The sequence below is a fragment of the Argopecten irradians genome, chromosome 9 (genome assembly GCF_041381155.1).
Source record: "Argopecten irradians isolate NY chromosome 9, Ai_NY, whole genome shotgun sequence".
Lineage (NCBI taxonomy): Eukaryota > Metazoa > Mollusca > Bivalvia > Pectinida > Pectinidae > Argopecten > Argopecten irradians.
The window spans coordinates 27301512-27325437 of record NC_091142.1 but is presented as its reverse complement, the minus strand read 5'-3'; the positions used below and the strand labels follow the sequence as shown (position 1 = coordinate 27325437).

Genomic DNA, 23926 nt, shown 5'->3' with positions numbered 1-23926 from the left:
CGGGAGTTAAGATGATACACAGTAGAACATCGGGAGTTAAGATGATACACAGTAGAACATCGGGAGTTAAGATGAAACACAGTAGAACATCGGGAGTTAAGATGATACACAGTAGAACATCGGGAGTTAAGATGATAACACATACACAGAGAACATCGGGAGTTAAGATGATACACAGTAGAACATCGGGAGTTAAGATGATACACAGTAGAACATCGGGAGTTAAGATGATACACAGTAGAACATCGGGAGTTAAGATGATACACAGTAGAACATCGGGAGTTAAGATGATACACAGTAGAACATCGGGAGTTAAGATGATACACAGTAGAACATCGGGAGTTAAGATGATACACAGTAGAACATCGGGAGTTAAGATGATACACAGTAGAACATCGGGAGTTAAGATGATACACAGTAGAACATCGGGAGTTAAATGATACACAGTAGAACATCGGGAGTTAAGATGATACACAGTAGAACATCGGGAGTTCAGATGATACACAGTAGAACATTGGGTGTTAAATGATACATAGTAGAATATCGGGAGTTCAGATGTTACACAGTAGAAGATCGGGAGTTCAGATGATACGCAGTAGAACATCGGGAGTTCAGATGATACACAATTGAACATCGGGAGTTAAGATCGCGAAATTAAATCGCTGTGAATAAGTAAATGGACACGAAAACGCAAAAATATGTCACCACGAAAATAAGTTTGTTACCTGTAGAACGATCTATGAAAGATTATTGCAGATATTCAAATAACTGACCTGAATAGCTCACATACAGTGGTTCATTTGCCATGAACTATTCGAAAAATAGTGGAAAGAGTTGTTCACACAACATGAACGATTAAAATGCTACTTATAACAGTCGTTTACATGACATACACAATTACAGAAATATCTATGATTTTAATTAGTTCTTCTAATAAAAACGATGTAACAGTCTTTCAAATAAAATCAACGATATGAATAATAGCTGTAACCATGAATAAGTCATCTGAACAACTTTTTAGAGTCAGTTTTAAATGTTAATGCGAGACAAAATAGTAGATAACATGAAAGAGACAACTGGTAATAACATCAAATAGTCAAAGTGCTAACATTTCAAATACATATCAATTAGATTTAAAGCAATGATCTAATTGTGACGTAATACTTATGATTGAAAACTCTTAACATATCTTTACTTGTCAATCATAATAGAACAACTCTAGTTAGAAAAATACTGAAAAAATAGTAATATGGCTAGCCAGACGAGTCAGTCAAGTTACAATTGAATCAAAAGAAAATACTCCCAGTATAGTCTGTCAAAACAATAACTGGCGTTACAATAGTGGTTTTGTAGATGGATCGTGTAAACATAAACATTTCCATTTAAAATGTACTTAGGTTAAATAGTTGCAATGGTTTTGTTTTATTTCATTTCAATAGTGTAAAGGTAATTTTTCAATTATGATTAGTATTCGTGGATTTGTCGTGGTTGTTGATATTCGGGAAAAAATAAACATAGAAAAATAATTCCAATAAATTAAAAATGGAAACCAAAATGATAACATTGTTGCACCAAGTTTATGACGATCACTAATCCAGAGAATTATGTTGATAAATCGGACTTTTAGAATCTTATATGGGCCGATTTACTATTTTAAGATGTCGATTGAACATCAGAACAACAGAAAACTTCGGATTATGAGGATAAGATAATTTCATGCAGAACTTCAGACATGTAAAATGCATTGTGCAATAAATAATTCGTGTTCAAATATAATTGGGAACTAACTATTTATCACGGTAAATGCACCTTGCCACAAGTTCAAGTACACAGATGACTTCTGAAGGTTTCAGCGAACGGAGATAACCTTTAGATCAGGAATAATAACGCGCACTGTATTTATGAACGGTCATCAAACCCTAATACTATATACTTCATTCGGTATGTATTGATGATACATTGGCTAATTATAATTGTTGTCAATAATGATACAGGTTTCAGTCGTGACTAGATAATTTGAGGAAAACAAACAGTTATGTGGAAAAATACACATTAATGAATATTGTCGCTGTCGGTTTCGTTATAATACTGTCCTACCTTTCGTGCCACCTATCTTAAGATAATTATTCCGCCTTTGCATATTACAGAGTTATTTCCCTTGCGGCTAGGTATCCATTGTGACGTCATTATTTTGTGGACGCAATTCCGAAAAATATATGACGTTACTCTCGCAAACACATGGCGTCACAATTATTAATTCGATTAAAGTATTAGCAATTATTTCTAATATTTACTTCTGTCGATAAGCAAAGACATTACTGCATAAATATTCTTTTACCGACATGAAAAATATATGCTTCATGTAAAAGTTTTATCTGAGTATAAAAATATTATTTTAGAATACAAATATTACAGTCGAATTCACATATCTAATGTATCCTAATAAATTTGAAGTATTTTTGTTTGTCCAGGATAATTATTCAACCGTACTTAAAACCTGCATAACTGTAAATGTTTTCTCTGTCCAGCAAAGTTAGAGTTAAATAAGTTTGACTAAAATAATTGAAATGTAAGTCAGAGTGGCCTCAAAACTAGTTCAAATAAGCATTGAATCCCGTATGCATTGATGCCCATATGGCTTGCGTTATGTTGCTTGATTATCTGATTACTGATGATCTGCAGTATGATCCGTCCTATAATGACGTGAGTATTGCTGTTATGGAGCTCAATCCTTTGTATGCACTCTTTTGTTCGGAAGTATTGTTAAACGACACCGTAGACGTCCACTAAAGAAAGTATATCAAATTCTTCGCTGCTTTCGTTGTTACAAGATTGCTCTTAATATATGATTATCTATATTAGTTTTAATGCACCAAACCATCACTATACACCAGCTTGATTTTGAACATACACACCGAGAATTATGAACACAATATCACTCCGCCGTATTAGACTTCGTTGGAGTCATTGAAGGCGGCGGTTTGACTGGTGATAAAATTTGCGGCTTTTGTTTTTTAATTCCTCCAATTTTCCTCATAGGTGAACCATCCCGAGAAAATATTGGAAAATAAGTCCCCACACTTCCAGTTGGAGAGAGAACAGGTGTTTTAGTTGCTATATTTAGACCTATTTGTGATCGTGGCGAAGATTGCACAGAAGGAAGAGTTTTTTTAGTCAATGGAATATTCCCATTGGTGGTGACCCCATTGTTTTGAGCTTTGTTTCGTAGTAATGCCAGTTCGTTTGGTGGTAGGCGTCGCGGTGGTGGCGCAGTCTGGCCAAACGTATCAGTAATCGGCTTCGTCCTGGCGAAATTTTCATAGCTTGTTGTATTAATCACTTCCTTATCACCTATCACTTTCTCAAACCACTCTCTGTTAGCTTTGGGTTCGTTTGTCCTTTCAAACGTCTCTGAAAATTTTGATTTGCTTTGAACACACTTCCCCGTACCTACAGTTCTACTTTCACCAAACGTATGACCGTTGATGTAATCCCAAACTGATTTTGGTGCATCCGGACCAATGTGATGGCTACTTGGTCCATAGCTACCCAGGGCACCATCGGAAACAACACTTGACCCTGATGAAGAAGACGCTGAAGATCCTCGTATTTCCACTCTTCGCGCTATAGACGGCAAATCATTTAGAGAAAAAGAAACCTTCTTACCGGTAGAATATAAACTTTTATTTCCGTGAAACACAGAATCTGGTATTCTTGGTAACCTAGCACTAACTACCTCTGTCTCTACTTCATACACTGGTACACCATCACTTTCTGTATATCTATAAGTCAACCTTTGCTTCACTGATTCATTGTTATCCGTGACATCTTTCATTGGAGCATCTTTTGTCATTACATTGTGTCGCCTCGTCAGTGACTCTCTATATCTTTCGATTCTTGGTAAATGAACTCCGTGAAGTCCGTGTTCAGCGTCCGCGCCTAAGTAGTTCAGTCCCTGACCACTTCTTGGAGACGGTTTGATTTTCTCCATTCGTGGCTTTTTAACCCTGTATGGAACATTTGGGATTGATTTCATCAATGACTTGACGACACCCCTGTTCCTCTGCTGGTAGTTCCAGATCTCCTGACGTCGCTTAAGATCGTCGTCCTTCGGATTGTCGATCAGGTATGTACGGATACGAGCCCAACTTTTGCTGGGCGGCTCTCGAGCTTGCGACACACCACCGACCCGAAACCCCGTGTTGATCTCAGGCAGTATTGGTGTATCGACTTCCTCCATTGTTGTTTACTCTACTGTATCGTATAACAGAACGGCGCCATTGTTCAACTTGTCTTCGGGTTTATATTTGGCACTGTCCCCATTCTTTTATGACAGTTTCCGCATCATTGACCAGCTCGGCCAACTCAACATGTCTGCAAACATAATAAAGATAGTTCAATTATACAATGACATAAATATATCTTTTAATGAGTGTACAAATCAATGGTATCATCAAATCGTCACGTTTTAACATTTCACACCAACCTATTATATATCATGCTACTGTTCATTCAATAGTCCCATGTTTCTTATGAATACCTTACGATAAGCTTAGTTTTGACATTAAGTTATCGTTATGTTGAAATATGTCACTAATTTGAATCTATGAATTCACACACTACTTCCAAATGGCATACATATATGTTTATTAAAAAATTGATGATAAATTCTATGTACAAAAACCAAGCAAAATGTATACTTCGATTATCAATAAATAAAAAGTTAAATATCCATGAAATCTGAACTAAAGCAAATACACAATACTTCTAAACGTGAAAGGACATGGCTAACCCAGTGTGAAGAATAAAGGATACGACGGATAAAATATTTTGTAAAGCAGATATCTATGGCATTTTATCAAAGATGCATCCTTGACAATAGATGTATATACTGTAACTTAAAACTTTCTAAAGTTTTAATAAAGACCGATACTGTTACAGCAGGCTATCGGGTAGTCCACTTGAATGAAACTTTTACTGTTCTGAAAATGTAACCCGTTATTATATCTATGCTATAAATGTTAATAAGATACCATTCCTCATAACATCGTTCAAATTCAAAAATACATTTGAATACTGTATAAAGCGATTTTTATATATTGTTTCACAACAAACAATGTCTAAAACAATTTGTATTGTTGTTTAAGATAGTAAAAAGAAGGCTTTCTATTCAATTTGTTTACTCTGCCATGGGACATATCACCAGCTGGGCGTCAGTCTTTCTTTAGATTGACAGATATTACAAAGGTTTTGACAGGCTATTTTCACACTCGACCTTCGGTTGTAAATGACAGAATTTAAAGTACAGTTTAAATCCATCTGTAGAACAATTCACACACGAACTCTATTCTCTAACTATCCGATCAATAATTATTGATTTATTAATTATGTCCTCTTGTCTTACTATATATTCTTTATTGGTATGTATACTTCCTCTCAACCAATTATTGTATTATTTCATATTATATTATTTTAGAAAACTAAGAAAAATGTTTGACAAAATTACGATACAAAAAGTGATAATGCAAAAAAGAAGATTGATTGCGATTCGAATGAGATATAATGTATATCCTTATACTCAAGAACTGTAATTCTTTTTAAAATATTGTCCATTTCTCGTATAGCCATTATATTGCCTCTAAACTGTAGCTGGGGGATAAAATGCATGTTTATACTCAATAATTACACAATAACACAAGGGGACTAACGTTAGCAGCGGATTCATTATTGGGAATTGAATATTCGAATAATGAATCACGAATCAGCTGTCAGCACTGAATTGAAGAAAAGTAATAAGATATTAAAAAATAGACAGTGTAAATTTTAAGTTATCGAATGGAATTTTAGTAACTGATGTGTCATTTATTATATCTCGTTGTATGCTGGGGGATTTTGTACTTTTCTTCTGTTCGGAATAGAGAAGATAAAATAACTGAACATCAACCTTACAGTACTTCAATTAAAACAGTATTGACACCTGAATTTAAGAGTGTGCATATTAACATTAGCAATTGTCGGGATCACGAAAGTCTGATTTACATCACAATACTCTGGCGTAATATTTCATATACGAAAAAGTAATTGTAATTCCCATTAGTCAGTTCAAACCCATAGTTATGCAAAAGGGACACATAATGATTTGATGTTAATGATTAAAACTTGCTATACGGCAAGGACGTAAAACACAATATATTGTCAAATTTTGAAGGCAGCCTGACCAATTTTCACGACACACATAAAACAAACACGATCGATAACATGATGTAGAAATAACAATAGAAAATCAGGAAGAAAATGAGTAAAAGGAGTATAATAGCTAGATTTGATGTTACGTGAAACGAAAAGAGTAATTGTTTAACATTGATGTATATCAGTTGTGTCTGAAGCACAGAAAATAAACATCAATAATCTGCAACAACCTTATACGCTTTATAATTAAAATATTAGACTCAATGCAAACAAATAGAGATTGCATAGTACTTTGATTGCGTTAAAGGTGGTATGAACGCAATGGGATACATACATATTGACTGTAGCGCGTTATGTTCAATCTATATATTTTCATAAATTAGTCTATTTTTTCATGTTCGTGATCAAATTTAAAGCTATGTTGGTTGCCAAGCTAGTCCGGATGGCCGCCGATATACTTCCGATTGGTGAATGTTATAGTTACATTTTGATTTGAAATAAAAAGTTACAGAAATCAAAGTTTATTTAGATTATCATATGACGCAAAATTTTACCGAAGCGTGAACTAGAAGTAGTCCGATCCTACTCTGGGTTTGTTCTCATACAAATGTACGTCGTTGCGTTTTCGCTAATTTGAACGCAACTCCCCTCCTGCTGACTATATAAGGGCATATGTAAATATAAGTTAGTTATTGTATTATGATTGTATATCACATTATAAAGATTGTTGCCCGTCTTTGAGTTGTTTATGTAAAAAGGTAAAGTCTTGTTTCATAAATGACAAAACTACAAAAAGACAAAAAGTTTCAAAACACATAATAAGTTTTGTTACAATCCATAAAATAGATTTCACATCTCTCTTCATATTCGGATAATGACTGATACATTCATTATAAAGCGACAAAGCACAGTCCTGAATATAATGGTTGTATATATGCTAAATTTTAATATGATAATTGCATATAATAATTGTATATGCTAAATGTATAAAAAAAAAAGAGAAAAAAAAAGAGATTTTTGTTAAAACCTTACTAAGGGGAGCAAACCTCTATATATAAAATAGACAAACTTGACAATAAAATATTCATGCAGAAGGGAACAAACTCGTGTACATCTAAACCACATTGGTGAAATAATTTGCCGTAATTATATCAAAGGAAGTCAACGAACAGTAGCGAATAATTAACAGCTAGTATTGACAGCAAAGACGATCGTTATATTGAAATTCAAAAACATCAAAAAGAGACACGTATTCATTACATGGAGATAGATTCATAGGAACTGTAATGCACAGTTCAGAGGAAAATCGCGTAAACTCTAAAATATGTGGTTTTGTTGCTTGTAATAATGTATAACGCCTTAGAATAGGCCTAATATAATTACCGTTATGCCATTATGGTTTGCCTATTTTTGTAAAATAATTTTTTAGGAATAATCAACTGAGACGAGAATCGTTTTGTAAAAGATAAGCAGTGACTGTTTGGTTGATTAACGTCCTATTAACGGCCAAGGTCAATAGGGATGCCTCTTCTGTATGCATTGTGTATGTGCGAATGTCTCTATATTTTAGGAGGCTGCGGTATATTCGTCTCGCCCATATTGTAGTGTTATCTCACTAACGAGTACTGTCAGATACACCAGATATTACCATGTCAGATTATACTGACCACGGGCAAACCATTCGTCCCACACTGTACTGTTCAACACTATGCAGGATCAGAAACTACCACTTTTATAGACTAATGTATGTCTGGGCCAGGGGACAGGTTAGAGCCATCATCACAAAGGCGAGCGGTCAACCGAATGCCAACGATGAGACGGTGTCAAGAGAGACGTTGTCAAAATTCCATGGCCAGAGATACAGAACAATCACATCCCACCCTGTCACATTATACCGACGAGCACCCAGTCGTCTAGTTCAACTCGTGGCCAAACGTCAGGTAGTATCAAGGGAGACGTTAGGAAGAATAGAAAACATAAGATCTCAAATATAGTCATATTTTTTTATTTATTAATGCTCTACCTGCAAATACACAATATACATTTGCTGCCTTGAAGTGTGAATTGTATCCAATTTATTGATTCTGTTTGGGATACTAGATCGCCTTTTATAAGAACTTATATGACGTGAACAGCTATTTATCTGAGGGAAACTAGGTGTTATAAATATTGTATATTATGTATGAATTGTTGATAACAAAATAATGACATAACTTAACTATTCTTCATTAAGTTCAAAAATCTCCTAAAGAAACATAGAAAGCTAAGAAAATGCATCATGAATATAATATAAAGAATAGGTACAGAATGAAAGAGGCATATCAAACACAAAAGTTGGATAGACTTGTAACCATGACTACCATCGAAACAAGAGAAAACCAACACAGGCTGTGACTAAAGCTAAATTTCCCGTCTTTGATTAGACCTATTACAACTCAGTTTATTTCCCAGTGAATATCGCCTGACAATAAATCGATTTAGGAAAAATGTGTAAAAATCTTGTCAACACATACAATTGTGCAATAAATCATTTCAAACTCGAAAGAGTTACCTATAGGGAAATATAGGAAGGTGTTAAGCCGATATCAGTCGATAGAGTTGTCAAATCACCAGTAGAATTACAACTGCCGTATAAAACAGTACGCTATCTCTCATGAAGATCGATAGGGCAATAAACATGCAAAGGAAAACTTTAAAACGGGATCGATCATACACACGGTTCTTGTTCTACTAATCCATACTCTTTCATAGGCAAACGAAGAATAGAGCGTGGAAAAATCCTGTATACAATAAAGACACAAGATAATCCCGTCTGTCAGTTTACATTTAGTAAATATTAGAATGTTGGCATATGAAGAGACTTTAATCAGCAAACAGCATCACTATCCACAAGACCTATCTCGGGTTCATTTCCCCGGCATGAGGTCGACATTTATTTGTATTAACACACTACATAGGAACGTTTCATTAAGGCTATGTCTATATACAAAAGACAATACGTGTAACATGCCAGACAAACCCGATACAACATTCATTTGTTGGTTTACGCCTTCAATCATTATCAAAATGGCGTAGAACAAATATATCAACAATCATAGTAAACGACGGTACCACTACACGTAGGTAGGCTATAAATACCGTCTATAAAACGACCATACAGTACATTAAAAGGAAATGATCAATTCGAATATACCTATCACCTTTGTCTCACTGCCATCCAATAAATCAAATGTGTCGAAGAGAAGAATGTAAACATAAAGTTTTAAAATATAATTCATAAACTGTCGCCAACTAATCACACAGTGGATCTTTGCTTAACCTGGAATTGACCTATTTTGTATAAAGTTGTCATCTGTCAGACTGGAGTATTGTTTTTCGTGAACATCCATATTTCTCGAGTGTTCGGAATAATATGTATCCATATGAATCTATTTTGAGGACTGGCTTACTTCTTATGCGATTTGTTTTTTTGGGTCTTATTAAAGCATAAATGGAAAGAGTAAGAAACACGTGTTTCACATAAAGCAAGGTAATGGGACTAATTCACGTACCACGTGATACCCAACAACGTTTGTGTGGGACTAGTATCTCCGGTGATGATGGAACGTAACTCTTTGAACATTTCCCGCTGAAATGACGTTATCCTGCGATAACGTCATTTGACGTCCTTCTATCACTAATAGAAACAATAGTCCCGCACAAACCTTATCGAGTAGATTTTCTATCACGTGGTACGTGAATAAGTCCCATTAAGGGAATTAAGCATCATTAACAACAGGTGAAAACATATCTGTCCGTTCGTGAAGGTTGTAAATATGATAAATAGTTATTACTAGTCGATAGGTTGGTTGGTGACTTAGCGTCCCATTAACTGCCATATTGTTACGTGTGTGATGTGGGTGTTTTTTGGGAACCTTCAATATACTAATCTACAGAATAAAATGTCTTTAGATACATATCATTACTATACCAAGTTAGATACTTTCAGGGCAGTGAAACTCATGTTAATCGCTATGACGACGTGAAAATAGTTGGTTTGCAGTATTCTATCGCAAGTACATCTATGTCTGGACTACATTTCCTTTTACAGAACATATACATATAGATATTAGTGACAGGTCATTCGACGCAGGACACAGAACCATTTAGGTTTCATAATTACGACATGTTGTAGAAGCAAGTTCTGCTAAATTCACAGCCTGGACGCAAATGGAAACTTGTCTAACACCTTATTCATTCAGCTTCAACTAACCTTCTAATGTATTGGTAGTAGCAATGTTAATACGTAATGTTATCTACACAGGTTCTGGATGAGTGGTTTTTAATTGGTTTCCTATGGTAAGTACGTATGCCCTGTGGAGAAAGAAATGCAGACAAAATGTCAGTTCGTTCTCACCGGACTGGTTTTTTAATTATCTAAAGCAGCTTATGTAACAAATCCGTATATTAAATACGTCTTTGCCAATGTCAGTAAAATAAACCGAATTTGGATCTTCAAACTTGTCGTGATTAAAAATTATGGCCGATTTAACATTTTCTCAGTTAACTTTATTATAAAAAATCAGCAATAACATTGTTTTTTTTTCTAATTAAACAGCTGGTTATACTGAGTGGATGCCTGTTCTGATGAGCTGAGTACTTTAGAGGTATATTTTGCTTGATCATTGTAATAATTACGTAAAAATTATAGATATCAACCCATATCATTCACACTTATTGATTGAAGTGAACGAGAGTTCTTAACATAAAAGAAAACGACCAAGCACTACTCAAAGTTGTAAAAATCTTATACAGTCTCGAAAATAATTTCCTTACCGTTATCGTCACATCCTTAATAATTTATTATGATTTGCATATTAAAGATTATCTGCTCTTGTGGGTAGGTATTGATTGTGACGTAATGTGTTTGCGAGCGTAACGTCATACATTTCAGAGAAAACGACGTGAAGTTCGCTCACAAAAGGGAGCTTACTCTGTTATTTTCAAAATCTGAATTACAGAAGAATCTCTTTTGCGTTTAGGTATTGATTTTGACGTCATTACTTTATGAGTACAAATTACGTCATTTTCTCTGAAAAATATAGCATTACGCTAACAAATACCTGACGTTACAACCAATACCTACCCAGAAAGAAAGTTAACTCTGTAATATGTAAATGCAGAGTACATATTTAGGTATCCATTATTAAACGTCTCACCTTAATCAGAATTCTTCCTACAAAATCATTTACTGTATAAAAAAGTTTACGTTGGAAAATACAAGTGTCCGATACCATAACCAGCATTTACCTACTTTGAATTTTGAAAATTTTGGCTTTTAAGAAAAAGGCGTATTGTGTCTAAAGAGAAAAAATATGTTAAAATTTAAAAATAAAATGCAAGGAAATCAATGTACAGTCGTTAAATGTGGCACCGACACAAATAATATTTAAACTTGCATAATTTATTATAAGATATGTTTCCTATATGAAGTATTCAAAAGCAATGCACGTGTATACTAAACAATATTTGTTTGGAGCCTAACATTACATTTCTATGTCATTAAAATAATATTCAACCTTTATCGTCAGTAACTGCAAGATTAGTAGAAACAACAGAAAACTTTAAACTGTCGTAGATAACTGTTTTGGACAAATCAAAATTAAATATCGTCGATTAGGAGGAACGGTATACCAGATGTAAATTAAATATCGTCGATTAGGAGGAACGGTATACCAGATGTATACAGTACTTAAAATGTCATTTAACATAATTCTGCTTCTGCCTAGCATGGTCTGCTACACTTTCAGAAACTCTATACATAAATAATTGTCGAAGAGTATCAGAGTTAAGTATTCACACAGCTATAATTTAATTTGTCTCAAGGTCGAACTCCTTAGTTTTTTTATTCTATAACAACTATACCCTTTGATTTTGGTATGTTGATCATAACATTTAAATGTATTTAATTGAAATATGTTTCAAAATATCGCGTTGATACAATAAGAAGTATCTGTAAAGATATGATATTGAATGAATTGAAATTAATGAAATAGTATGGATAAGTTGGGTATATATAAATTTTCCGAGTTAACAACTAAAGTCAATTCACAACGTATTAATTTCATAAGGTACCTGAAGATCTAGATTAGCACATGTACATGGCACCGTGTGGGTTTCAAACTCACTCACAACCCTGATGTGGATGATAGTGGTCATGAATGAACAACATAGCTGTATAACTATATAATTGATCGAAATTAGAAGCAAGTATATTAGCAACTTACTTTAGATTATACATTTTCATTTCAATAATAACAAGTTGATTTATACCCAGTCGAAAAAATGAAGATCTTTACAAAGAATGGAGTATATAATTGTAAATATTACGATAAGTTGTCTTATCGAAATTTCAACTTTTAGTACTGTGACATTGGCAAACGAAGTCTAATTGAGATCCCCATGGTTTAAAGGGCTAACTGAACAAACAATTAACTCCTAAACGATAGACTTTAAAGAGACATACCTGATACAAGTGTCGAGATTCTAGATTCCACATCAAGCAAGCAGAACGACTTCACAAAACTCTTATATCCAATGTAGATCGAATGTTACACCTTCAAAGTGCTCAGGTCAAGTAGGCACCTCCTATAGGGACACCCAGACAAGCTTGACACTTCTGAAATATCAAATAGAAAATATACCATACAAAAAATTGACCGTGATATATATAAGTTACAATAATATCTACAAATCCAAAAGGTATAAGGTGAAATGTCTAAGTACGGGAGGATGGACGGACAATACCACCGTAGGTAATGTTGACAAGGCTATTCACGCGTCGACATAGAAAATTAGCGGCGTTATCGGTTTCATTATTATGTATATACAATACCGAATTGAACACGTTGAATAAGGGCCAGAGATCGGGGTAGCTTACACTTATATCCCTCTTTATGTTTATTTAGCTTGCGCTCTGGACACTCGGAAAGCTATTAATTATTTACTGTACATGTTATACCCACTTCAGACCCCTTTACACTATATAGTTATTGCGATGTGGGATGTGGCAGTTTAGTGCCACTGTATACATCCACTCCGCTATATAAATGTTTGTGTAAGGAACAATTCATTTACAATGGATATACTCTTTAGAGATGAACGATACTGCTTATACAAACAGAATAATGCGTGTTTCTGCTTTGAAATATGAACATGCATTAAGTTCAAACATACGGAACTGTGGTTAGCGACACCTTTGTCGGGAATTTTACAATATAATGTTAAAGATAAAGAATTGGATTAAGTATTTGTGCTGGCCGATATTTTAACTTTATTTCGACATTGCCTTATAATATGATTTTATATGAATTATAGTTTTCTGATTTATTCTGAGGTATTTCGTTTTCAGCAATTTGGTAATAATAAAGTGGGTTTTTTTTCACATTGCGGTTTTATCGAAGTACAGTTCGATATATTCAATGAGCGTACTTTTGAGTATTAAAGTGGACAACCCGGAACAATACAGGGCCAGAGGGGACATCCACAAAACTAATATCATAGATCACATATCGAATGCAGAAGCAGGTCAAACTTCAATGAATGAAGAGGTTACTTTTATTGTGCACTACCTGTACAAAGGACCCATGATATATCAGTATTTCTATAACATTGTGTAACACCATACTGGTTTTTTTAATCACACAGCGTTTTTGATCTTTAATGAATTCAACGACGCTAATGGGAAATAATTCGCTACAATTAGGGACTTATCAAACCCAAATACTACTATCATATAGCGCGTGAATGACAAGTTTGCGGTTTTATCGACCAAAGTCTATACAACTTGATACTTCATATGAAAAGAAAAATGTGTATAACATATATCCTTATTGATATATAGCCAGATTAAGAAATTTCGATTGGTTGCAATTTGATGTTTCTCTTTAATGAAAATCACAAAATTTGACACCCCCAAAAAAACTAAATTTCAAACGTATGACACCAGGTTGATAAATCAAACGTCTTGATATAATACTATATAGAGGTAGACGTATAAATACTACCTACCTTTCATATAATGCACGCCTAATGTTATCCCATATAATATTTTCTACCGAGTACTGTACTAAATCGTGAATGCTGTACTCGTGTAGACAATATCCTTCCCCTTGTGAGTGTCGTAAGTAGTTGTTGAATCCGCCAACTACGTGAACTTCACAGGACTAATATCACAAACAAACATATGGAGGCCAATTTGACGGAGGAAGTCATCACATAAACACATACATCAAGACATGAGCGTGATAACTTTCATGAAATGACCATGGACATTGGAATGTGCCTTAAATATATCTATAGACCAGTCAATCAGCGTTATCCCGGGATATATAGAAATCTTTGATACCTGACATCACACTGGCTGCCACCCGACCAAATACCCCGTACCACTGTAACGTGCCACAAAATAGATTGAGTTTTTAATTGGTTTGACACTTTAACCCGTGGAACAATTTATCAAAAGTAAAACGGTGTTTCTTATCAATTTATCATTCTTTTCCTTGTTATTATGGAATATCATTTCAAAGGTGCGCTGAATTTTCACTTACCGCTGGCGGACGTTATAAAGAACAATGTTGTAATTTTAGCTCGTCCCTTTTACCTCCAACTGTCTTATCAGTACCCTCTTTGTTAACTTTATAAAGATAAATTAATGATGAGTGATATTGTAAAAGCTTCCATAACAGGGTTCACTTCCCGATAACATGAGCTGACGGATAAAACACTCATACGCATGCAAACATGTAATTGTGAAATATAAAACTGAGGTATCAGAAAGCACAATGTACATGGCGGACATGAGTAGTAACAGAATCGTTTAAGATTAAAGCAGTTAAAAGGGGTTGAATTTTTATCCTTAGTGCGATAAACTTTCCTTATAATTATACCCAGCCATTTAAATGTCATTGTACATGTAAAACAAAATATATTTAATACTTTTTATCATATTTTTTTTAATATGTGATTAAAAATCGACTAAAAATTACGAAACAAAACATAATTTAAAACATGTGTTTTTTCATGTTCTCAAATGTTTAAGGTGATTTTATTTCGTTATTTAAATTCATAACAGTTCCACTGAATTGAAACTATTTGCGACGATTGCTTTTTTTTTAAACTCTTATCAGTCGCGAGATAAGTGGAATTTAATTGGACGTGAAATTAAGTTTATTTATGGTTCGAGATGTAGTCCAAATCTCAACAACTTCATGCCGATTTCTCGAAACAAACTTAAGTCCAAAACTGACTTAAGGCTTAGTTTTCATATAAGTTACATAAGGAGAAAAACTTAAGTTTTGGCTTAAGTCTGCACTTTTTTACGTAACTTATAAGACAATTTAATACTTAAGTCAGTTTTTCACTCGAGTTTTTCTTCGTAAAATCAGGGCATGTCTCTCGAACTTGTTCTTTACATACATGTACATGTAACCCAGCTATCAAATTGTTGAGGCAAGTTTATCGCATTTTAATTTTTATTCTATTTTATCATCACGTTGGATATACTCCATCGTTGACCATAGTTTGTGTTAGCTCATGATACTGTCATCATGTTGTTATATAATTTGCTAGCCATGTCTGATCTAAGACCAGCTGTCGGTTAAAACATTGGATACTTATACCGGTAATCGTTCCCTGTCATTGTGTTTATATTGTACAGTAATACGGTACAAACACGTTGGGCGTGTGCCGAAAATGTAAATTTCTTGTACACGTATAATGATATAAACCGATTGTATATACCTATGGTGATATACAAATTTGTGCCACAACAAGAATGAATATCTTGAAGATTTTTTTCCGATATACCAAATCAAATCTGTCCTCACATGACCACCTTCGTCATCCATGCGTTTAATAAAGGGATCAAAAGATCTTATTTTGAAGCCACCCAGTTCACGTCTTGTTTTTACCATTAAGCTCCCTATTCACATCAACGACTCTGGCTTTTTGTTGTCACCTAACGTATCCGGTGAGCCTGGAATAGTATTTTTAATCTGTGAATATCCCGTTACAATGAGAACGCCTCTCATTCCATACTGATCGTTAAATCCGCATTAGCCGTATTGGCAATTTCAACAGGCTTTGTACAAAACTTCTGTTACACCAAATCTAAATAAATTTTCCATAACCCTATTTCATTTCGCGTTCCATCGGTAGCGAACGACAATACGCCAATGAATGGCAAGTTATGAAATGACACATTATTCATACGGTATAATAAGTGCAGCGTTTAGGGATATAATGGTATTTTACAGATGGTAGGAGTTATAAGCTGATCCCGTAATGTAGTTTGTAGGTTAGAGCATTAAAATGTATACTAGACCACTTGTCTTTCATACAAAGGGCATTTCCATAAATAAAACCAATTGTGAGATTAAACATGTTTACAAACCGGTCTGCGTAATACGTTTATTTAATGTTTTATACATTTATACACACAACAATAATACTTGAGACCCTGAGTTTACGGTCGTGTTATTCAAACCAAGTCGCTGAAGAAGCAATTATTGTTGTAATTCAATGTTTCGGAATCGTTCGAGTTGAACTCTTGATATAAAATACTGTAATTTTACTCGGTAATTAACATACAACATTGTAATGGTAATAAAAAGTGATACTGTACAAAGTAGAGTAAGTTTAATAGTTTTAACATTGTTACAGTTCCGTATAATAAAATCGAAAAAATAGAGCCAATCAAGCTGAAAGCAAAACCGGACAAAACTGTCCAATCTATATACAAAGTATGCCACTATATGAATTAGAAGTCATGAATTGGGTCCTTTTATTTATAGAATTTTTTGCTCGTGCATAATATGAAATGAGCGTGAATACTTTCTTTCCTGGTACCGTTTATTTATTCCATGTGTAGAAGGGTACATGGTTAATGTTTGAAATCATGAATTCACTTGGTTTTATTGTTATAACGTCCTATTAACAGCCAGGGTCATGTAAGGACGTGTCAGGTTTGTTGGTGAAGGAAAGCCGGAGTACCAGGAGAAAAACCATTGACTAGCAGTCAGTACATGCCAACTGCCCCACATAGGATTCAAACATATGTCACTAATATTGGTTCAGTAAATGCACTGCATAAAAGTAATGCATATTCATGCACAATGAAAATTTCATAGCCTATTAATATGTCTGCTACAAAATATATGTTTAGTATCCGTATAATGTATACACAATTTCTTTCGCGATTTCTATATCAAAATAAGCTCGCCAAGATTAACTTTCGCGGATTTAAAATCAATTCTGTAAATGTTCATTTGCGGAGATAAACTTTAGCGAATTTACTTTCGTCGCGAAATTCGCAAAAGTAAATCGCACTTATTGATATTTTGAATTAAACTATAGATATAATCTTGGCCATGATGGTCGAAGGGGTTAGGGTTTTATCAGTCTACTAATATTTTAAAAGTTCCATAAACAAAGTATAGCTTATGAAATCGTTATCTTTAAAAAACTCTTTTCCTTCAGTGTTACGCCTTAAATCACTAAAGGTTTCAATTCTACTTAAAAGAGAAAGAAAATGCAGAATATCGATTTGATTGCTCCACACTGTATAGTTGATATCGCGGGAGAAAATTTCGCGGTCTCCTCTTCGATAGTCATTCGCGGGGAGAAATATTCGCGCTTTTGCCAGTTTTTAATAGTCATAAGCTATTTGTCTTACTTTTCATTACTTTCATTTCATTCGAGGGTATTAAAGTTCTCGGAAACTAACTTGCCCGCTAAGATAGCGAAATTTTATCACTCGCGAATAAACAATCAACTATATAGTAATCATCACGGCGGTAAGGTTACGTCGATAACACACGTGTGTCCTTTAAAAAATACATTTACATGTAATTATCAGAAATTACCATAAAGTCGGGTTTGTTCTGAAGTTTGTACCTTATTTTTGTATGACACTTTTAATCCATGTAATGTTTGAGGTCTTAGATAATAAAATATCTTTTGTTTATTTATGTCTGATAACGGTGTCATAACACATACTGTACATGTTATAAAACGTAACAAGGATCTTGATATAAAACACCAATATCTCGTTCTACTATTATTACAGGTAATGTATTTTCCACAAACATAAACCCCACAGGATAGTTCAATATTTCTTTATAAAATAAGATTTTGAAATTGATTTACCGAAAATCATTTTGAAAAATAACCGTCATGATATGCAACGAGACCCCCAAACTGACAACCATGGAATTTTTTAATCTACGGGTCCCATATGATACAGAAAAGCTAACTTTTTATCAAAATACAATATTTTAAATATAATTTTATCCTAACAAATGCACGGACCGTGTTGTATAGTAAAACACCTGGATTACAGACTTACCTGTAAGCGGGAGGTTATCACAATATAGATACACTAGGATGATCCCTTAAGGCTTCAGAATCTTGCTTCCTTAATTAGCGAAGATAACACAATGACCTTTATCACAGTTCACACGGGAGAAACCTTCATGTAAAAATATAGGAAAAATTTCCGTCAATTGCTACAACCCGCAAGTGCTTCACATGTGTTTTCACGTGTTGATATGCCGCACACGTACAGTTTGAGAGTCTACAAATGACAACCGATTTGATACAATTCTGTGACGTGATCAACACAAAACAGGTGCGATAAACCATACGACAAGCAGAAAGCACATGTTCCACGGCGGCTTTCCAATAAGTACTGCAGAATATCTAGGGTACCGGATAGACTTTAAGGTCGAGATAATAAACGACCTGGAGACAATACACCTGTATAGGTAATACACAGGTACAAACAGACGCTGCAGAGGTCAGAGGTCAGCGTTTATAATGATACCGAAGACAACCTACTCAATACTTCCTATTAAATTTATTGATGACTCATTAAATACCTCTTAAATCCTTTACAAGCGATTATTGTTTACAAATTACCGCAAATCGTTGGTAGTAATAGATCTATAGAGACAACTGTAGCATATCGGTGACTATGTGTCGATACTGTTACCAGAATGTTGGTAAACAAACGTTCCACGTGGCGACATGACATGGTATACCATTATAAATTCATATTTTTTGTACAATTCAACACACCATTCTGAAATCAGCATGGACTTTAAAAGAACAATACGCGCGTTAACATTACGTTACAAACCCTGGCCTGATTTAAGTAATTAAAAACATGATGACACAGAGTAGGCTATATTAAAGGCTGATAATTTTAAATCTTTATATTAATTATAGTGATAAGACTATGGCGGCCAATGGTGCTAATGTTTGTCCTCGATCACAGGTTCTCGGTGTGGTTCACACATATGATAGTTATCAGGACAAAGATGACTTACCTTAGATTACAACTTGTAATTATAAGGTATAATATAGGTGTATTATACAACAAATCGTCATCAAAAGCTAGTTCCTTAGGCGCAGCATGTGTAAATGTACTTTATGTGTTTTAAATAGAATACAGTGTTATTTGCATTTATTTTAAGTTTAAATGGGTGGTATACTGATGTATATTTATGTGTTTTATCATGCTTATGATCTGTGCACTGATTTTATAGGATATGTGTTTTGTGATCACAACTTCAGGGATAATTTTAGAGTAGCCCTTTCGACTATGATCCTCAGATTTTGAAAACGATCCCTATGTTTCAGGAAATTTCGTAATATTTCTTTGTTAATAGCCCGTCTAGAATTGTCAAATACTTAAAAGTGACAAACACATATTTCAGTTAAAATGATCCTTGCAGCATGCTCAATATATCAAGTACAATGTACTTCTATTTTGCGATACATAAAAATGAGGAAAACACATATATATTCAGGGAAGCCTATCTAAACCCAAAAGTGCAATGAGAAATTGGGCTTTGTAGCCAAGTGGTCACAACAAAAGGTCATATAATGTAAAGTTTACCATTTTGTTTGCGCCATAAAGAAATTGATCTTATTAAGAAGGTGATCATTAGACAGAAATAGTCATTAAGGAATGCTTCATTCTAATAACAAATATCATTTTTTTGCAATATCGTGAACATAATTGGTGTTTGTAATTGTTCACATGTCATAGACAAAGGGTGTTTATTGAAGTAAATAAGGATTGGTAAAGGGGACAGCCAGAGCTAGGTGAAATTTGTGATAACAACTTCATGTATGTATACCTTAATAGGGAAATAATGGCAAAATGTGATCAGAGGGGACAGCTGTTAAATATAAACAGACTGGGACCCAAATACTGACCTAAAGGGAATATGGGGAAGGCAACTTGAGACTCTGATAATGAAGGTTAGGAATGGTATTTATGTTATTTAATTGTTTGGTTCATGGCGTTAGTTTATTTGGCACCATACATGTATAATATATAGCATAGGCAACGAGTAACCAATACTGTAATTCCAGCTTGGCCTCATAAAGGAAATCGTTGACGTGACAAGGATACCTGCATTTTCTTCCCCTCTCGTCTGGTATTTATTAATACATGTTTATGCCATAGATTCGATCAGAGCCACTGATGTGAATTGTACCTGCTGCCCCTATTGCATGATCGTAAAAGGCGACTAAATTTAGGATATTATCTTTTCTCTTCTTCCAACTGACTTTATCTTTCCTAATGCCTCCCTTGGCACCGCCTCACTTTTGGCCTCGAGTTGAGCGTTCGCCCCTGTGAGGAAGGCTCTGGGTTCTGTCCCCTGGCCGAGACACACCAAAGTCTATAAAAGTGGTAGTTTCTGCTCCTGCTTGGCGCTAAGCATACAGGGAGTGGGACGACTGGTTCGCCCGTTGTCAGTATAATGTGACCGGGTGGAGTGTGTTGCTTGGTGTCTTCGGCAGCATGCTTCAGTGATATAGCACTATAAAAAGGGCAACAGTTCCACTATACAAGAAGACACAACATGAATATACCGCAATCTCCCAAAACATACACCTCGCACAACATACACACAGCACACCACATACATGGGAGGCCGTCCTTACATGACCATAGCTGTTAATAGGACGTAAATTAATCAAACAAACAAACAAAAAAGTAAAAGAAAAACGTTACTACTTTTTGAATAAATTATATTTTGCCTTCTGATACATTTTTGATATCCTATCTTTGGATTTTTTTTCCACCATCAAAATATTAAGGATAAAAGGATAAATGATGCACAAGATTTTCCATTTAAGTCAATATTTTGTTTGATTGTTATATCAGTCACGATTTAAAATTCCATTACAATTTACCTTAAAGGACATCGTGCATGTACCCCAATAGTTAAAGATATATGTGTAAAGTATGTTTAGAATTTAAAAGCAACTTATGTATGACAAATCAGAGTAAATAAAATCGGCACTTAACGCTTCGTGTTAATTCGTGATATGGCCGTCAATTTATACTAAGCAAGGCCGATACATTAAACCACTTAACGTTAATAAGCTCAGATATGAAAATTCATGCTAGATATAATCACGCATTATAGCTACATACCACAAATTTTCCAATAAAAATATTTTATCTTTAATAGCATCTCTAAAGTATCACCATTTAGCTACTTAAATAATGATTTTATATACCTACACACATTTCATTCATCTACACTGCCCTCCAAAACTTTATGTTACATTAAAAAGTTTGCTGGCAGTTTGTCTCTGAGAAAACTCTCGAAAAAACAATTAATGAATTAGAAAAGACAAATAAATTGATAAATATTTTATACTGATGCCTGTATTATCACTATTTACATATTTCTGTTCTCTATGTACATTTGTAAAACTGCACGTAAAACGGAACTTTTGGAGAGCAGTGTATTCCATCACATATATTGTTAACACACAAAATTTACATTCACCTATTACATTTACCATACTGATAATAAACTAAATTTCCTGGGCAAGTAAATTTCCTGAAAATAAAACAAACACCTTAAAAATGTGTAAGGAAAACAAAATGTGTAGGTACAGTACAACTTTGTGATTATTCATCGCGAACATAAATTACAGCGAAAACGTACTCAGGCATGAAACGCGAAATTAATTATCGAAAAGAAGTTGTTTTATAGTAAACATGCATTGAGCCATCATGACATACCGTTGATATTTTGATATATTAAGCACAAAAAAAACATTTAGCTTCTAGGATTGGCCTCTTTATCCTAAACTCTAGGACTTCGATATTGGTGAATGTGTATCGAGAGAGTTATAATACCGGGGAGTAAAAAATCAACAGACGGACCGTTATTAACATTCATAACAACGGATTATTTATGTCCTAGTGACGTTGTCGACATGGTTGTTGACAGTCAAAAATGAAATGTCGTCATTATCTATAAACCAACTTATTTTCACGTGCGATTATTTCGCTTATTTCGGTTGGAAATCGCGAAAATATATCAGCTTGAAAAACTTAAGGCAAGAAAAGGCAAAATTAAGTCGCCACGAAAATCAGTTGGTTTACAGAACACATTTATATGTAGATATAATAGAAGAATTTTGTAAGATCATGCAATATCGTTCTGAAAAGATGGTTTATGTTTCTAGCTTGATGGGGAAACACACATGATCGAAAACTAAACTTTTCATATGGAAAACCAATGCTGAAACATATACTGTATATTTATAGGATCTTGAATGAGTGTTCATTTCATATAAGATTTTATAAAACGAGTATTAAGAAGTTTTTATTTTTATTTTTGCGAGCCTTGTCGAGCTTAAATTAAAACTTCGAGGCGAGTTTCATAAAATGTCATATGAATGAACACAAATTTAAGATACATTTTATCACAGAACTACAAAGACCTCACGTCAAAATGTATTGCAAAATTCTAGTGGAGGCCGCCATTTTGTCCCGCCGTCCTCGAATTCCTGACGTCATGTCATTTTTCCTGACGTCATATTATTTGTTTGTCTTGACGTCACAATGACTTTCCAGCCAAAAAAAAATCGCTCTATGTCGTATTACATCAGTGACATATGCAAAAAATAATACATGGACAAAATCATGAGATATCGGGAGATAATGTGATAAATATTGAAATATACATTGAAAAAAGTGATCATGTTTGATTTTTCTATGACCTTTCCTGTCCCGAAGTAGTGGATTAATCCTGATGCTCTTTTGAGATCGTGATAGTGTCCGGTTAATGTTCCCTCTAGGAGTCCGTACCACACCAGTGCTGGTCAGTTCACCCCTTGACACCTATAAACAGTAAATTATTTAAAGATATATCTTACCGAGCTCCACTAATTGAGTTCACATCTATACATATTTATAATATAATGGAACAGTAGGAGGAAATTCACTAGTATCAGTTTATACGTAAACCAATCAACTGTAACAGGTTTTCGTTTCATATTGGATTATTATGTTTTATTTTGAATTATTGAAATAGCATCGAGTCAATAAAAAACCTTGCATTATTGAACCACCTGTGAGTGATTAAACATGTGGTTGGTTGATTGGTTGAGTAACTTAAAGATGCTCCACCGCTGACAAATGGTATTTATCAAAAACAGGAGCAGACGATGTAGCATTTTTCAGTTACACAAGTTACTTACTTTACAGCATTCCCACCATTGAAAATTTTGAGCTTCTAATTTTACTTCAAGATAAAAATATCAAAAATAAGTAACTGCATCACGAAAACATTCCATGGCACTATTTCTTATATGGCATGAAGTACTGATTGCGTATGCACCAAAAGCAAAACACATGATCTTATTTTAGTTTTTGTGT

General features: G+C 34.2%; 1 protein-coding gene across 2 annotated transcripts; it reads right to left on the bottom strand.

Moving 5' to 3' along the window:
• Positions 1-2641: 2641 nt before the first annotated feature.
• On the bottom strand, positions 2642-18960 carry LOC138331931 (uncharacterized). 2 transcript variants are annotated; one of them, XM_069279797.1, is made up of 3 exons: positions 18575-18960; positions 12695-12847; positions 2642-4374 (listed from the first exon to the last, which is right to left on the bottom strand). In XM_069279797.1, exon 3 carries the CDS (start codon positions 4238-4240, stop codon positions 2936-2938), a length of 1305 nt encoding a protein of 434 aa, XP_069135898.1. In that variant the 5' UTR covers positions 4241-4374; positions 12695-12847; positions 18575-18960; the 3' UTR covers positions 2642-2935. The 2 variants fall into 2 exon arrangements, with proteins under 2 accessions (XP_069135898.1, XP_069135900.1); XM_069279799.1 differs by lacking the exon at positions 18575-18960 and adding an exon at positions 14778-14837.
• Positions 18961-23926: the final 4966 nt, after the last annotated feature.

Bases quoted from the DNA above. Each gene is read 5' to 3' on its own strand.
- LOC138331931 (XM_069279797.1), bottom strand. From the start codon at position 4,240: ATGGAGGAAGTCGATACACCAATACTGCCTGAGATCAACACGGGGTTT.